This window comes from Agelaius tricolor, unplaced genomic scaffold (genome assembly GCF_023055355.1).
Source record: "Agelaius tricolor isolate 1412-34295 unplaced genomic scaffold, bAgeTri1.0.p SCAF_5, whole genome shotgun sequence".
Taxonomy (NCBI): domain Eukaryota; kingdom Metazoa; phylum Chordata; class Aves; order Passeriformes; family Icteridae; genus Agelaius; species Agelaius tricolor.
The window spans coordinates 29,710,793-29,729,448 of NW_027269265.1; the positions used below are offsets into that span (position 1 = coordinate 29,710,793).

General features: G+C 38.2%; 1 protein-coding gene across 1 annotated transcript in view; it reads right to left on the reverse strand.

Annotated features, from left to right (window-relative positions):
- Positions 1 to 9,483, reverse strand: part of AQR (aquarius intron-binding spliceosomal factor) — a 47,054-nt gene extending 37,571 nt beyond the window's left edge. Inside the window, exons 1-9 of the mRNA XM_071426989.1 lie at positions 9,284 to 9,483; positions 8,336 to 8,392; positions 7,480 to 7,520; positions 6,443 to 6,478; positions 5,277 to 5,397; positions 3,889 to 4,029; positions 2,256 to 2,324; positions 1,669 to 1,769; positions 943 to 1,019 (exon numbers count right to left, since the gene is read on the reverse strand). Coding sequence (XP_071283090.1) covers positions 943 to 1,019; positions 1,669 to 1,769; positions 2,256 to 2,324; positions 3,889 to 4,029; positions 5,277 to 5,397; positions 6,443 to 6,478; positions 7,480 to 7,520; positions 8,336 to 8,392; positions 9,284 to 9,379 — 739 coding nt within the window. The 5' untranslated portion in view covers positions 9,380 to 9,483. The remainder of the gene's footprint in view (positions 1 to 942; positions 1,020 to 1,668; positions 1,770 to 2,255; positions 2,325 to 3,888; positions 4,030 to 5,276; positions 5,398 to 6,442; positions 6,479 to 7,479; positions 7,521 to 8,335; positions 8,393 to 9,283) is intronic.
- Between the last annotated feature and the right edge of the window lie 9,173 nt (positions 9,484 to 18,656).

Sequence of the window (18,656 nt, forward strand, 5' to 3'; positions counted from 1 at the left end):
CTCACTTCCACAAGGTATCACTTCCTCATTATATTTGTTAAGAGCTTTTAATGCCAGGTACTCAAAAATACATTTTTAAAAGCTGCAAACAAGATGTGTGCAAAAGGCCTTGACCATATTCAAAGGTACTCATAGGTGACCACTAAGAAGCCTTTAGAATCATGTCAAAACACACCACATCTCCCTTAATGACTTTCCAACTCTTACAGCCTCCAAAGAAATGTTGAAGTAAATCTAAAACAGGTTTAGCATAATTAGGAAAACAGAAGGGATAAGTATCCTTTCTGAGGAAGCCACATTACAAAATTTACAGCTCAGGTAAGCACTGAAGTTTGCTACGAGTTTAACAGAAAAAGGAAAACTCTGGGAACTGATTTCACCCAAATTGTGCTGTGCTTAGAGCATAATAACCCTTTTCTGTTAAAAGGCTAACACCTTCCTCCACAAACACTTTTCCTTTCTAAATCAGGCAAGGAGATAATTTTGCTTGTCACAATGACTCAAGAGCAGTCAAATCTTACAGAATTTCACTTCACTTAGGCTTTTGTTCTTACTGTAAATCAACAGTATGAACAGACAGAGCCTTATGATATCCATTTATACCATCTATTTAATAAGGTACTTAAGTAAGTATGAAATGCTTTAAGGCTCTAAGCACACAGTAAAGAATATCAGTTCCCAGAAATGTTGTTTTTACTAAGTACATACTGAATAGAAGAAAGTTTAAAGTAGCTTTTTACTGTTTAATTTTTAAAGTATATACAGATTTGAATATTCATTTTGATATGAAATCCATGCAGACAGGCATAGTGTTCACTACCAGCCTCACCTGAATAAGGTCCCCAGCCTCAGGCTGATATCCTAAGGACTAGTTGCTTCAGCAACACAAAAAAGATTTTCAAACAGATTACCAGATAACAAAGTAACATAAGAAACAGTTACCTGAGACAGGTATTGACTTTAGAACAGAAATGAATTTCTGAATGAGCTGTGAAAGAAATCTTCTCTCTCGATATGCTCTAAAATTGGACATATGACAAAAGAATTATTACTCCTTAAATGCAGACTAGAAGTATATTGTAGCTTTCACCAATACAAAGTTGGCTGCTTCAAAATTATTATACTGATAGTAGGTTGCTTAGAAACACACCTAAACTGTTTAGATGATAACTTTTGTCTCTGCACTCAGGAAGACAGATTAGCAGCCTACATTTTTGGGCACAGAAACTGGTTAACAACCTATGCTTCTTACTGTGTCAAGGAGAAGTCAGTCCCCTCCTACACCTTAGCACACTGCAGCACAAAGGCATTGGAACATTTAATTTTGGTGAGACAGACACACATTATTGAAATACTTGCATAAGCTATATACCTAAGAGTGAAACACTTGCTAAAGGTCGTGAAAAAAGTGAGTAGCTATACAAATATTCTTTTGTGCTTTCATCCTTTAGTTTTAAGATTTGAAATCACAAATTCACTGACCAAATAAAATATGAAGTTCTATAACAGTATTTTGCATAAAGACTACTGAAAACCAGGACAGCTTCCAGGAGACCACGTATGATGAATCCTCATTGGCCACAGGTTTTCAAAAAACACCTTTTTCATTGAAACTATTTTAGCTGAAACACAATGACTGCATTAAGGAAAAAAGGCTTCTGTACATACTGCATTCTTGACTCTTCATCCATTTTTGCATCATTTTTCTTAATTAGATTCCAGAATTTTCTCAGTTTTGGTGTCTTTTTCAACTCTTGTTCCAATCGATTCTGTAATGTTAAAGTGATATTCAGTCACCAAGGAACCTTGTTTTCATGAGGTAAAAATACAGTCCAGTCTTTTTATTAAAAAAAAGGAAAAAATATGTAACAAACTGAAATAAAGAACTGTCTCTGGCTACTCTCACTAAGTATCACTGTGAAACAAAAATGAAATAATGTTAGAGAGTCCAGCCATGACTAGATGTCAGCTCCATTGCCTCCCTGTGACCTCATGGCCTTGTCTACAAATTATAGCTTGAAGAAGCTATAAACAACAAAGTTCAGTTTTCTGAAAAATTACATAAAAAACATTATTACATGGAAATTTGTAACCAAAAAAAAAAAAAAAAAGATTTAGCAAAGCAGACAAAAATGTAATTCCATAGCAACGCTGTAAATATTAGAGTTCCTCAACAGTATTCCATGAGAATTTACTGTACAGGATTTGGACACTGCCTGGAAAACTGCTCTGCCAGTTAACAGTGTTATGCTTACAGGTTGTAGAGCCATCCACATGGGTAAGGAAATCAGCTGCTGCACCTGTCCTCTGATCAAATCCACTTCCTGTTAGAAAGTCACAGATGATAAAAAATTTTAGAACATTCTTATGTTTTCTGATATGCCTGTCTTACAAAATACATTTATGTACAGATCTGACAGAACTATTTATGTTGTTTTATCAGATTTGACAACTTCCTAACAGGAACCTGCACTATAACCCTACCCAGAGACACCTCTGTATTTTAGGTTCTTTTCATGGAGTCTGTCAGTTCTTAACACTTCACCATGGGCCCCATCCATGCAAGTACTTTTAGGACAAAAGCTGCTGAGAACTGATGTTGCCTCTTCCATCATTTCTTATTCCTGAACTCACCCACCGTGCTTTCTCTACTTGTTTCTAAGCTGTTCTTTTCTCCTGGAGCCTTTAATTTATCAAGTTTCTCTCACTTCTACACTCTTCCCAGTGGCTGAAACAAACCATTTTCTCCATGTCGGTTCAAATGTGCTCTCTCCAACTATGCCTACGATCTAGATCCACAAAGTTTTCCTTCTTTCCTGAGCTACGGAAAAATTTCAATTAACATCTTAAATACGTCTTCATGGACAAATACTCCATTCTCAGCACTCTGAAACTTCAAACTTCAGTGCTCTTCACTAAAAACACTACTGTACTATTCCATTCTGCCTTTCACAAAGAAGGGCAGCTTCTAATAACAGTGTGCTTTCACAGGCACATTTTCAACAGTTTCCCTATCATGTTTTATTGGAAATACGCTCTACAAGAAGGATTCTGTAGTCACCATCAAACTATGTAAAATGAAGATGCATTGTACCATGGCCACTACAGAAAAATACTATCTCAATAAACTATATACATAAAGTTCAAGATGGTTACTGGCTCCCAAAATCAACAAATACACTTTCTATGTTGTTTTGTCTGAGAGACAATTTTATTTGTGCAGACCCTGATTTTGGATAATACACCCCACATGAAATATAAGTAAGGAAAAAGCCCAGTAGCAAGAGAGGTTAGTGAGCACTGCTACATATAACAGGTAAAGTGTTCTTCCTGCTTGCTACTTAGGATCTTTAACTCTGTTTTAACCATAGATTGAGAACACAAGTTGGTCTATTGCTTTCTTAAAACTAACTCAGGAGAACTGCAGATAAAACTTGTATCTAAACCTGGTTTCAAAAGTGAAAAAAGCCTCACTGTCTTTCTCAATAATTAATGGAAATAATTTTGTGCTATTTCTTAGGCAAACTAAAAAGAGCACAGTAGTAACTGATCGGTTTTAAATGTAAAGCATCTTTTCAAAAATAAATACATAAATTTTACAGTACCATTTTTAATGCAAAAATTTATATTAAATCCTGTTTTTTTAATTGTCTAACTGCCAATCCTTCACTTGCAAGTCTCATCTATGACCTTGTATCAGAGAAAAGCAAATGGGTAGAGAGAGATGAGTCAGAGTCAAAACAGAGGGTAAAAGCCCTCTGGTACTGTTTTCCTGAAATCCGAATTTTGCTTCATCTGTCTTGTAAGAAAATATTGCTCAAACTAAACTGCTACAAATACAAAACAGCATAAACACACTGGAAATATTTACATTTACTTTTAACATACCAAACTATTGAAGCAGTGATCAAGGAAAAGCAGCAGGATTGTCTGTTCATGCAGAGAGTACTCACTCTCATTTTCAACCAGCGAAGCTTCCAGTATGCGTTTGAAAAAGAAAGGAAAATGTTCTGGCCTTTTTTTGAATGTCTAGGAATAGAAGAGGAAGGTAACTTTGAGTCAGGCTGATAGAAATAATTTCAATCTTCATTCACATAACATATCAGAAATTCTCTAAATCCATTTAAATCTATAAAAGAAGGGATTAGTTCTTTTCATTTTCATTTATTCTAACCAGGCAGCACAAGCAAAACAGACTAATGATATCCTTCTGACAAGGGATCCTCCCCCTAATACCTTCTGCATAGTCTAACAGATGATGCACAGGACAAACTAAACAAGAAGCACAGGTGAAGTCTTGTGGGGATGTTCACCTCGTGACTGCACAGAAATACTCTAACATCTCCCAGCTAGAAGATAAATGGTAGGTTTTGGCCAAAGCTATGGCAGCCTTAAGTGAGGTGCAAAAAGTGAGCAAGTAAAAACCACCAGAGATTAATTATAGTCCTGGAACTTCCACTGAGCTACGTGAGCAGGAAAAAGATAAACTGGATAATCACCAAGATAAAGTCATTCCTTTACAAGGGCAGTCATGTACCAAATAAATTTAACTAAGCTGCTTGGAACATAACATGCACCTGACATTTTACATCTAGTACGTGTGCCAGAAGAAAAGCACACAGATAATATATGAGCAAGTTATTAATCCTTTGTGCTTTGCCAACATTCAAGTAATGGCACACATATTGAACTAAGTGTGCTTCTGAAATAATGCCAGCATAGAATGCATAACTAGGCTTCTGTTGTTGAGACAGCCTGTAAAACCTGGATTGTTTGTAGAAACATTAAATAACTTCTAAACCTACCATTACCAAAAAAAAAAAATACCCAAACAAACAATATACACAAAAGAAGAGTAAGACATTGTTTTAAAATAAAGCAAAAAAGGTAGAAACCAATATGCACATGTTTTAAGCAAGGGGATATAAACATCTAGAAATCCTTCTTTTTCCTTCAATATCAGAAGAAGAACTTCTCTGTAAATACCCAACCTCTGTCAAGTGGCAAAAAAGTAAATGCTGGTGATAATGTTCAGCATCTCACAGCAGAACCAAGGACTTTCACACCAGAAGGAATCAAGTAATTTTTCACCTGTCCATTCCCTTCTCCAAAAAAACCCACAAAGTTTGAAACACCACATGAGGTATTCCAGCTGAGGCACCATTTCCTTTTTAACACTACAAGCTCTTCTACCTTCTGTCACTGTAAGTGAGCATGCTGTAAAAGCTGCAACTTGCAGATCAAAGTCAATTCTAGCTGCAATTGAAATCAGTTACCTCCCACGCAGGGACATTCTCTCTGAACTTCTCATTCACCATACAGCAGATTGACATTAAATATGCCTTACTGGACACCTCTGGAGAATAATTCATCCATAGGTAATTTTCAAGGTACTGACTGTGAAGAGATAAAGAGTATTTCATTAGTTGCAGCCACCCACATAATCTGTCACTCACTTAAAAAAGCAGTTATCCACAAGGCTTTTTTTCCCCTCCTTCCCCCAAAAGCCATCTTCATAGTTTGTGAGTAGTTCCTCAAGTTACCTCTCATCTAGGTCACTGAGGCAAAACTTGTTAGACTCAGTAACTGATGACACTAACACTTTCACAGAAAGGACAGGAACCTCTAACTCTGTTCTACTGCTGACATAGAAATCCCAGAAGTCCATTGCATGCCATTTGTTAGTGTCAAACCCTTAACCACAATTGACATTTTTTTCTTCTGCACTTTTTCTAATTAAGATGCAAAAAACCAAGGGAAGTTTGTCCTTTGTAGTTACTGGTACTAACTTAGGGACTTGAACCTTTCTGAAACATATAATGTATCTCAAACAAAAAACATCTCATATTTTTTCTTAAGATTTGAGAGATATAAGAACCAAATAGAACATAAAATACTGTGGTTTTAAGTACATATTGCTAATATTTATTTTACATCTTTTTAGACATACTCTGTAAATTTTTCCAGGAAAGTCTGAAGCAGTTGTGAACTACTGTTTAAACAGATTTCCATTCTTTTTCAAGAGAAGAAAACGTTAATGATGCTGCTGCAGCACAATCCATTTTTAACCTCATACTAAGAGACATAATCCAAAAACTTCTCTGATTTCAGTGAGTTCTGATTTAAGGCTTAATGATACATTCCAAATTACAGACCCAAGTTTTTCACTTATTTCATTCATACTCTCTTTCTCAGTGTTGTACTTACACTAGAAATTGAGAATCATAAAACAAGACAGTCTGAGATGTCACTTACATTTATGGAATTATTTCCTCTTTAAACTAAGGTTCTCCTCACTTAATTTCCTCAGTACACAACTCCAGGCCTTACAAAGTATGAAGGAATACACTACCTTCAAACTGTCTTACTGCCCTGCATTTGCTTCTCACCTTTACAGGTTCCTAGGAAAATATAACTCCAAATTTCCCTCCCATTAGCTCACCTGAATTCAAGAAGCATTATCTTCCTAATTGCAAACCTAAAAAGGAAAAATTAATCAATTAACACAGGAAAGAAAGCCTCCCACACACAGTTGCATGGAAAATGACTATATTTTCCTTTATTTCATTATATAAGGAAACTTCTAGAAACACTCAGGAATTACTTCTGTCCTGACATTTCCATGCAATAGCAACCACTTGAATGCAGAAGCAACTGCTGGAACACTGGAGATGCTAAAGTTCATAGAGAGTCATTAAGCAATTAAATTCACATTTAAAAGAGACTAATGTAAGCCTTTCAAATATAAAAACACCACTTCTAATAGCCTTGATGATACAAACTGCTAGCGGATGAGAGCGTCTCCTGGAAATCTACAATTATATATTTAATCTGTTCATAATGGTGTTTTGTTCTTAGTGACTGGCAATGGAAGTTTGCTTTGACTCCATATGACAAATTCTTAGATTGCTTTCATACAGGAATAATACAGAGAATTCTCTGCAGAGCTCAATCTTCCCCAAAAAGCTCCAGCTACAGTTACACCTCTTTTCTGCACAGAGAGCTGCAGAATGCAGTGTATCTCGGATTTGTCTCCCCCATCTAACAGTACAATTTACTGAAACCACTTTTCCTTCATGAATCTGGTAAGAGCAGCCAGAACAGCAGAGAAAGCTAGAGGCAGTGCACTCTGCAGCAGTTTTTCTTTACATTCCTTAGTGACAAAAGAAGAGATCAGCCTTCTATAACTACCACAACACAACCAACATAAAAGACAAAAGACTACCAGGGAAAGTGTCTGAAAAATATTCACTCCAACCATCACGTTTAAGGTTTATGGGCTTAGGAACTCTCTTGTTACCACATTCAGACTTTGAAATACCATCATGGTTAAATTACTTAAATGAAAATTACTCAAGTAATTCATCTGCTTTTAACATATAGACAAGTTTGAAAGTATTCTATCAAACATTAGAAACAACTCCAAGATTGTTAATGTTGGAATGGTAGAAAATAAGAGAAAGCAACTGGTCTACTTACTTTGACCTGACAATTTCTTTTGTGTATACATCTTCAATGACCTATGGAAAAAAAATTTAAGAGACTTTTACATACCCACTAATGTGATTCAAAATGCATTAAGACATTTTACTCTGAATTAGATACTCTCTGCTTACAGCTATAAAAATACTTCCAATAAGTTTTTTCAACAAGAATGAAAGAACCTGCACTGTAAGTCGTAACAGACTTATAGTCTTGCACATTTTGACATCACATGACACAGAGATGCAGTTCAGCTGTTGATGTACATCCTAACAATCTACAGTTCTAACTATCACAAATACTACAAAATAAACTGAGGCTAAACGGAGATTTAGGCAAACATCCACAAGGAAAAGAAACTTAACATTTAAGTACCCTGCAATACACAAAACCTAACACACTATGCCAAAATTTAAACATTCAAAATGCACATATCCACCAGAATGGCAATAAAGTTGTCTGATGGAAGCTTACCAAAAAAGCTTTTAGAAAGAATACAGTTCAGTAATACCTGCATTTTCATCCCTATTTGATTTCTAAAAGTAGAACCTCTTTAAGCATCTTTTCACCTCAAAGGAGATGCTTCAAAGTCTTTTGCCCTCATAACTTCAGGCCAAAATAAACTGAATGGAATACAAAATAACTGCATGCTACAGCATACCTTCCTGACAGTGCCTACATTTATAAACTACAAATACATAACAAATTACATTGTCTCAAGCAACAGTTGACCTTCCTAGCAGTCTCCTAATAGTCTCATCTAAAATAAGCAACACTAAATATTGGCACATCACAAACTGGTTGATCCTCATTCCTTAACAGCCCCCAACAAAACTCCAGTAGAAGTAATTACCTTTACATCAAAAGACAATGTTTTCTTCACATGTGGAGCCCAGTATTTATTTGCTAACTGCACAAGGAAAAAAAAAAGAAAGGTTAAATACATACATTTTCATGTCAATGACACAACATCTCTACAACATATCCCATCTCCAAACTTTATTTCACTAGTATCTTGCTTAATTTCAGCTTATGCTAACTACAAGTAACAAAATTATGTTTTTAACAGCAATGCTTATCAACCATTTAAGGCTGATAAGCACTGCTGTTTATAGGCTTTTATGCCTAAACCTCCTTCAACAGAAATGTGATTCTTTGGAAAAATTTCAGATGCATAGGCTGCTATCTAAGAAACATTTCCTATTCTTAGCTAACGTCTAACATATCCATCAAAAATAAGCCATAAACTTTTAGGAACTGCAAATGCCAAATGGCTAGAGATTATGCTTCCTTGAGGAATCTGACAAGTAACTAGAGGCGATATAGAAAAGTCTATCATTTTAAGGCTCTTTGCTGCAGCTATCACTTCACCAATACTCCTGAGCAATGATGACAAGAGGTTCCTGTGCAACTTTATTCAAGCCTCTTGATGCTCTGGAAGAGGAAGGAGAGTAGATTTCAAAAAAAAAAAAAGAAGAAGAAAAAAAGAAAGAGGACTTGTAGGAAATCACGTAGAACTTTAACCAACAAGGAACTCTCGGCAGCTTTTCACACATTAAAACACGCCTTACAGCGATGCGCAGCGTATTGCACTGATGCGTTTGGCAGCGCTGCTTTGTAAATCCCGCTGGTCCGGAAGCGCGGGGGGAAGCACCCTCTCGTACAGGACAGAGGCGTACATCCCAAGACCCTCTCGCCATCACCCACGGCCTGAAAAGGCTACTTAAACACCGCCAGAACGGCCCTTCGAGCCCATGCTGCGGCCGCGGCAGAGGCGGCCCGGAGGCGCCGCCGGCCCTACCTGTGTCACGTACTCCGCGTTGATCTGCGACACCGTGGGCGCCACGATCTTCTTCGGCGGGGCCGAGGACGCCGCCGTCGCCGCGGCAGCCGCCATGGTGCCGCCGCTGGAGCCGCCCGGCACAGGCCCCGGTGCCCCGGCGCTGCCAGCCCGGGCTAGGCCGAGGGAGGGATCTCCGGGCCGGGAGCAGCGGAGGCGGGAGCGCTTCCGGGGCCGGGAGGGCTGGAGCGGCCGCGGGGAGGCGGGCGGCGGCCGCGCCATCTGCTGCTCCCTCCGTGCCGCTGCAGCTCCCTCTTCCTGCACCGCCACAGCTCCTTCCCCACACCCCCCCTCCATCCCTGCCGCCTGTCAACGCACCGGGTTGCTGCCACGCTCAGCTTTCTAACGCTTACGGGGACTCCTGTTTTATGTATCACTTGGAGCGCAGCTTTCCGTCCATCTGACGTGAAAAACCCCCGCACTCTTTTTAATATCAAACTTTTGCCACCGACTCCTGAGCGTGGGTGAGCGCTCTGTCCCATCCACAGGTCCGAAATTAAGGCCTTTTACTTAAGAGTTGGCCAGGATGATCCTTAAGGGCACCCTTCCAACTCAGAGTACTCTGTTGAATCTCTTGAAATGCGTGCAGGAAAGGCAAAGGTACAAGGGTAAAATTGCATGCTCAAGGAAGTTAACAGTTTGGTAATGCTTTAGAATGGTTTGCAATTAACTTCCTCTATTTGGTAAACTAATTAAGGAGGATATTACCAGACTCCCCAGGGAAGTTACTGTACTTTGTTTCTGGGCTCATTATCCATCACCTGCCACTTGAGTACTTTAAACTTCCAGGCAGGTCCCATTGAAGTCTGTTTGAATATGACCTCCTTTGTTTTCATATCAAGGTGATCTCCATTTCATTTCTTCAAGCAGAGGTTAAACTAAATATTCTTTTTGAAGTTGAATTAGAATGTACAATGGGAGTGGGAAAAGTAATGACAGTACCTTGAATAAAATCAGACAATGGCTGCATTCAAATAAATATGTCTTACTGCATGCCTTTACTTTAGAAGATCCAGGAAGATGAGAACTAGTAAAATTTAAAATTTACAAAAGTACCAATAACAAATTTTGTAAATAACAAGGATTAAAATTGAAGCTATAAAACAGTGATAAAAAATGACAAAGGAATATAAGTTTATTACGTATGTATAGGCTGAAAATAGGAACGTTTCTGAACTGGCTTTCAGATGGAAGCCAAAAGTTTGATTTGTGCTAAGATGGGACAATTAGGAGAGGCAAATTCATTTTGGACTTTGTAAATTTTGTAAAAAAATTTGTGAATTTTCTCGAACAGCCTTGCAAGGCTAACCTTGCTCGATCATCAGGCCTGTGTCAAAACCCACAAATTTCTATTGCTATCAAAGCTATGAAACCTCAAGGAGGAATCCACATTTACCCGACTTTAGGCATTTGGGCGTCCCAGTGAGGAGGTCAGTTGTCTTCAGCCTCACTACAGTCAGTGTGGCAACAGATGTCCTTCCAAAGGGCAAGTCAGAACTACTCTAAGTGTTCTCATTCTCTGAAGGAGCTTCTGATATCAGAAAGTAATATTAGATGCCTAATGTTAGGCAGTAAGATTACATCCCTCAGTGAAAATGTCAAATCAAGTGACAAAGATCCTCTCCCTATAAATAATATATTAATTTTTTTCTCTATACAGGGTATTGTTTATTTAGAGAGTGCTGGGGACAGTAGGACTACAAATGAGTAGCAAAAGTATAAATTAGTGCTTTGGGAAAATACACTTTCATCCTCAAGAGCAGGGGAACCTTTAAAGAATTGTGGGAGACCAAGCATAATGACACCCAGTGTTGTACCTTTGTCCCCATCTGCAAATCTCACCCCAGCTCACAACTGTCTAATAAGACTGGTCTCTTGAATTCCTACGCTCAGTTTCCCCAGAGTGGAGGCACATCTGACACTTTCCACTCCAAACTCCTTTGTAACTGAGGAGAAATAAAACCCTGTACCCCATCATCCCAGCAGCCTTCTGTGAAGTTCTCCATATTTCTATACTCATTGGCTTAACATGTCAAGAAAATCAAACATTCCTTTCAAAAACCTGTTAATTCATTAATGAAGACATGTATTATTTAAAAGTCACATATTTGAGTAGATGCAGTTTTCAAGACTCTTATGCATTTCTAGGCTGCAGTCCTGGTCAATTTATATTCCATGCTGCTTTCTCGCTTAATTGGCTCCTCTTGTTTTGGATGCTTCCCCTTCTATATTATTGTAACTAGGAAAAATAGGCTTTTCTCCTTTTCTTTTTAAACTGTGTAAGCCAAGGTCATCAGTGAGCTGGCCATTACTTTTATTTCAGTTATACTCTCCTGAGCACAGTTCTACCAGAACAGGTGGATTATTTTAGATTCTTCCTAGAGCCGCAGAAAATATTAATTCCTAGCAATGAAAACTCCAGACAATTCATAGATAAAGATTTCAAACATTTATTGATTTTGTTTGTTACTGTTACAGAGTCATCAGTGAGACATGACCAGTGAATTCAGCAGATTCAGCAGTGCCATAGATTTAGCAGGGCCATACTTCTAATGTAAACACTGTTTCACTTTTGACTGTTTGTCTATCATGACAAGACTTACATGAAGATTTAGACTTCAGCTTCTTAGAGATAAACTCTGCTCTGAGATGCAAACTCTGTATGGATACCATCTTGCAACTTTGTACACTCTGGTGGGAAAAGCAGGTAAAAAATACCAGCACTGTACTCAGCATGCAAAATGGCATTATCTTACCCATTCTAATAATCAATTTTTTTCAAAATTATGAACAGACATCTTGTCTGGTGGACAACTGACTTGTTCTCCTCCAAGGAAGCATTCTTCTGGAACAGATGATCCCCCATGTGCCTCAGCCTGGTCACTGCAGCACAGCAGCAGTGACTATTCCTGGCTCTTTGATCTGGAATGATGGGGTGGCTACTATCACAACTTTACTGTCATCTGTCCAGGTGGCCAGGGGAGCAGAACAAATGTTCCCCTGACATTGATGGAATTGAAGATATCAAAACCTTCTTTCCAGGGTGAAGACTCTGTTCCCTCATAGCTGAGGGCATGCTAACACCACTCTCATAAAAAAAAAAAGCAGCTCACTGACAGCAGCACTGTTGTACTGCCCCATGCTCTCCCATCCAGGAGTTGTTTTGCTGCTGGTCCACCTGTACCATTTCAAGCTAGGCATAAAGTTCCAGTACATGACCAAGGCTGTTGAGTCTTTGGCCTCAACTGCTTCTTGATAGAGACACTGGGGCCTGATAGATGGAGATTCTTCTTCCTTCCCAAGTCATTGACTGGGACTGTACTTCCCCTTTAAACAGCAGTTTTTTCTCCTTTCTGCATATACTGAATACCCTTAGTGTTTCTTGGCCCATGTGTTCCATAACTCAGAGGCCAAGGGAAGTTTACATTCCCTTTTTGAAAGTGAGCCCTGAGTGTTCTGACAGCCATGCTCTGTGTGCAGAAACCAGCTAAGTTTTGATGACTGAATTGTGCTTTCTCTGTGCACAACTTACAAATTTTGAGGTAGTTTTTAACAGAACTATGCTTCTCAGGACGGGGGGTTGAAATACCTGGCATGCATCTCACTGCTGTATGGGCATGTGTTATCTGGCCTAGTGTCATTGCATCATACTACATATGTACACTTAGCTTTGGGGAGGTGCCTAACTGCATGCTGCACACCTTAATCTAAAGCAGATGAATCTCAGCCTGAGTGACACTAAGCCATATGTTGGGTAGGCTTTCTGTGAAGTGAGTCTGTAAAGCTTAGGGAACACATCGCTTTAAAATCAGCTTTTATCTTCGTTTATTGACTTTTGTGCGTACACATGAGATTTTCAAGAGGCATCCCTCTGAAAAGCTCTGAAACCAAAATCTTGACATATGAGAATTTCAAGTGTCACTATGCATCATGTAAATATACCAACTTGCACGTATCCCTTTTCTTCTAATCAAAGGACAAAAGTAATTATTAATATGGAATATTTTGAAATATTTCATGCTAAGTTATATGAAATAAGTTTTTGAAAGTGATGAGGGGATGAACTGCATATAAATAGAATAATATGTACATTAAGCAAAGAAGAGCTGAAATCTCTGTGTCTCTTACTGGTTGAAATTATAGAAAAAATATATTAATTTAAACCTGCTTTCAGGTAAATAAAATTTGGAAAATCTTCTCAAAAAAGATTAGAGGAATCCTTTAACATGTAAAAAGCTTAGGCACAATGACAGGGGGTTATTGCTTTGGTTATAGCTCATCCTTCATAGCAGTTAATATTCATATAAACTAAATGTTCAGTCTATTCATTACAGCTTTAATTCAATCATGTCACGTTGGTTTTACTATTTTATTTATGTGCATTCTTCTAGTCCAAGACTTTTGTCACTGTGTTCATCTCATTAAATATGTGTACTTCCACTCAGTAAATATGGGTACTTTCAAAAATGATGCCTCAGTTTAGTAACAGATGCTTCTTAAAATATTTAGAATTTTAAAGTGTAAAGAAGCCATCAGTAGCATTCTGATTTGTGTATAAATATTTATTTAGCACACATTCTGGCCAATGTACTGCCCTTGATTTTTGTGCAAAACTTACAGTAACTTTAATGGATATTCTGAGCTCATGACTAGAGGAAAATATGGTTAATTCAGCAACCCAGCTGCTTTTATATCCCAGAATAGCAAGCAGTGCCTCTAGTGAAGGAGATGGTGAAAGAGGAGACTTTGTGTCATTCTTAGCTTACTGTTGCTGGGCTCACATTTGGGTAACAGCTCAAGTTAGACCAGGCTCAGGACTATTCTAATTCTCTTCAGAGACTTCTAGCTAGGTTCCTGTCAGCTGAGAGAGAACGGTGATAAGAAGTTGAGATCAATGGTCAGAAAAGCTCTGGAAATATTGATAAAAATCCTGTGAGAGGCTTTTATTTGGTGATGTTTCTGTGTGGAAAAAATTAATGTGAACTAAATCTGTTTGATGGAGAAATTTCATCACCAAAGTGAGATTTTTAAGGCAAATAATTTCCTTTCTGCTAGTGCTGGCATGAGAAGTGCTATAGAAATTTGGGTCCATTTGCAGCATCATTGCAAAAGTACATTCTTGATCACATCTCTTTTCTCACAATCAAGGAAAAAAATACACATTGCAGACAAAACTGTAATATTTCTAATATGCAGCATAAAACTCAATCAAGACAGCAATTCTAAGATGCTAAGAGCTAGCTCCAGTTTCCTAAAGCTTTTATCCTTGCTTTTCTCTATATTTTTAGGTTTTTGGTAGACTTTTCCATTAGCATTTAAGGATTTTAAAGGAGTATAAAATGGCAGTAAAACAGAATACATACGGAAAACAGCAAAATCACACCTGTGTAATACAAAAAAAAAAAAGTTTTGACTTTAATAATTCCTTTTATTGAAAAAAACCCTTCTACTGTAATATAAACTACAATATTACCCAACAAATCATTTTAGCTTATTGGCAAATAGACATTTTTCCTCCACTAATTGCATTAGCATCAGACACATTATTCAACATCTGAGGGGATTCCTCCAGAGCTATTCTCACTGCCCAAGTACCTGTTATTTTTAAGACCCAGAGTAAAAATACAAGATATAGTACACTATAGCAAACAACGTTGGCAAGATACTGGTCCAAAGTTGCTCTCAGTGTCATGAAAAAATCCTAACCTGTTTTGATCTTAAAAATTATCCTCAAATTGGCTGCTACACTTGGGGTGTCTAGATAGCTTAGCAGATTTCTACTTCATTTAGTAGGTCTGTATTGTCACTAACAGGAATCCCTCTGCTCTGTTTTGTTTTCAGAATCATCTTAGAAACAAAATAAAGTAGAAATTGAGAAAATAATCTGATTTTCTGTGAGTCAGCAAGCTGCTTTTACAAACACATACTAGGGATCAAAATTAATACTCCAAAAATGCACCGATAAAATAATGCTACAGCATAATGCTACAGCATTACACATAGAGAGTATTTTCCTTTATGCCAATAGGATTTGAGTACAGTGCATTAGGAGTACAAAGGGGAGACACCATGCATAGCTGGCTTCTTTAGTTTAGGAACAGTCTTTTACTTTTTTAAATAGCAGTGGCCATGGAATTCTGTTTCTCCTCCTTCCCTGTGTCAGCAAGGCACATTCCAGTGCCACAGGCAAAGCAGGACAGTCACCATATCCATGTGCTCCTACACACCCAGATGACTTTGAGTGGAGAATGACAGGCCACAGCCTGCATCATCACCAGTCAGCTTCTCACCTCTTCCTGCACCCACATCCTCAGGCACTCTTTTACACACCATGGCAGCACATGGGCACCAGCCAGCTCTGTGACTCTTGGACTGGAGCTCACAGATGGGGTTTAACAGAGCCATACACACTGGCACTAGGGACACTGGAAGCATTCCAGCAGAGAGGAAAAATTTCAACCACATACCCAAATCATGTCAAGTGTGTAAGAGTCAAGCACATATAAGGATATCCTGGGAAGCAGTCTGGAATGGCAGACAGCAGAAGTAGAACAGCATTCAGAGACCCATGATAACTCAACATAATGACACTTTCACGTTAGAACAATAGTTTCTTAACAAGGAGATATCAGTTCTCTTGTGAGTCATTTTGTTGTCATAGGACTGATTTCTCCTTCAGTTGCATGGACTTTGAAAATTCACTTTCTTAACAGATGCTAAAAAAAAGCTGTTTCAAAGCTGCTTGACAGAACTAGTTATTATATGAAGAAATACAACTTATTTGCTTAACCTGGAGAAAGAACATTATAGGAGAGCACAGAAAAGTCACTTCTGTAATTTCAATTTTCTTTATGATAACTGCCTCTCAGACACATCTCATCCACAGCCATCAGACCATAAAACCAGGCTATTAAGTTAAAACTTACACTTTAAAAATCCACAAAACCTTGTGCTAGGAATATGAACCATTACCACGTCAGTTATTTAGGAGGTCTGGGCATTTTCAACATCATTACAAGGGGCCATTAGATGGACTGAATTCATAGTCTTTATTGATTTAAGAGTCATCCAGCTGTACTTAGATAAGTGTTACTCAAATGAGCTACCATTGAGAGATTATGACTTTTGGAGTTTTACATTTATACTAGGAGGCAGTCAGGAAAACTAAACATTAGATCCAGCATTTTAGTTTGAAGCCTAAGGTGTCAGTAACTTCAATTAAGTTTATTTTGTGTTTATCTCCCATTCGCCTCACTAATTATCTTGTTGGCTCTGGGTGTGTGAGAGCAGACCATAGCTGAGTGAGAAACCCAGCACACAGTGAAAAGCAGTTTCAGTGATGAAACAGTTTTTCTGTGGTTTATTATTGCTTTTTTCCTCTTTTGAATTTTGCTGTAGATATATATAGGAATACCTATATATGTATGTTTTGACTTTCTGCAAACCTTGTGTTTGAAACCCCCACACACACCTCAGGCCACACTATGATCTCAGAACTGCTCCTTGGGCCTTGGCCTTGACAAACAGCACTGGGGCTGAGCTACTCTTGAGCTTAACAGAAACACCGTCTCTTCCTGGGAACTTCTGTTATTTAACAAGCTCCTGGTTTTTAACAAACAGCCTTGGAAACTTATTTTTGTTTCCTGCATAACAACACAAGTGGAACAATTCTTTTGTACCAAACTTTCTTTTAAGAAAGAAAGTTACTGAGCTGAATTTCATCCAGGATGAAAAGTTACTGTGACTAAAGACAACTCTCTATCAACCTTATAAACAGCAGTACTAAGTGAGACCCTTGGAGCTCTCCTGAACCACAGTGGGCTTCAACCAGCACTTTCCCTCTGAGTGGGATGGCTCTCAGCTGGTGAGCTCTCAAGCTTGCTATACTCTGAGGACTGCACCGAACACCATTGGGCTGTTAACCCCCAGGTAGCCCTTTGCCTGCTGAGAAGATGCAATGGCATCTGATGTGAGAACTTCACTGAACTTGAGGGAAGTTTTTCACAGGTATATAACCTGGACATACTCCTTTAGTTCTCTGTGTGTGTGAGTATGAATCTGCTGAAGGAAACAGACTATGAATGTTGCTCTCTTGGATTCTGAAGTATGTTTATTTTGTGAGTTAGGCCTGTGAGTTACTGTGGTGCTATATAAATTCCACAGAATCTTTGGGAAATGGTTTAAATTAAGTGCTTTTAAACTGTTGGTCAAATCTGGGGCTAAGTTTGGGGCTAAGTCTGGGGCAAGGGGCTCCCCCTCTGAACCTTGTGACCTTGTGAATTGGAGGGTTCCCCTTATTTCTTTTATCCTTACCCTTTTCCATCCTTTGCCTTTTCCCATCACCAACATCCACACAGATTATTTTAGTTTGATTTTAGTCATAGATTGATTTATTTTAAATTTTAGACTGTTTTTTGTGGAAGAGGTTTTACAGCAACTGCTGTGAGCCAGAGAGAAGGTTGATAAGAGGATCCATGTTTACCCCTGAAAGAATTTTCTACCAAGGTCGTTGACATAGAAACCAAGAAAGAAAGGATAAATAAGAGAAACCTGCAACTGCCTATTGCAGTAAGCACTTTGTCTCTCATGACCAATGAGTAAAGTGTAAACTTAGGAGTCTTTTAAGAATGTATGAAAAGCATGCATGCTAGAATAAAAACGGTTTGAAGCTTTCTGAAAATGGAGTGTGTTGCTTTGCATTCTCTCTGTCTCAACTACAACAATATTTGTCTGTGTATTTTAACCATCCAATTAGTAGTGAACATTGCCAACAAACTTAGCTGTGCTTTCACTTTTACATTAGACTGCTTTTGATGATACCTTTGCCAGTGATTCCTTGAGCCACCTAAAACAGTCATTTGTGACACACTGCAATGATAGTGCAGCATGAACATTTTAAAGGCATTGGTAGCCACATCTAGACAGCAAATGTATGATGTGATCAGTTAGTACTGCAGTTGAATAATTTGTCTTTAAAAAATCCCTTTTACTTTTTTTTTCTGCTTGTTTTAAAATATTTGACCCTTCTTCTATTCCACACAGAACAACCTCAATGCTAAACCCATGCTGTTGGAGAAGTTCTCCTCAGCAGGAGCTCATTGTTAACACAGAAGAACCAACTGTTTTCCCCCGTAGAATATGCTTTGGTTCTGCATAGTCTCAAAAAATCCACTACTTCAGTACAATCAGATTATTATTATTAGTCATCAGTTCATTCTAACAAAACCACAGGCAATGTTTCTGCCACCAAAGATATTTAAAGAGTGATGGCTTGAACTTGCCTCGAAGCATTATGGAAAATGACTGACATACTAATCAACAAGAAGTGTTACTG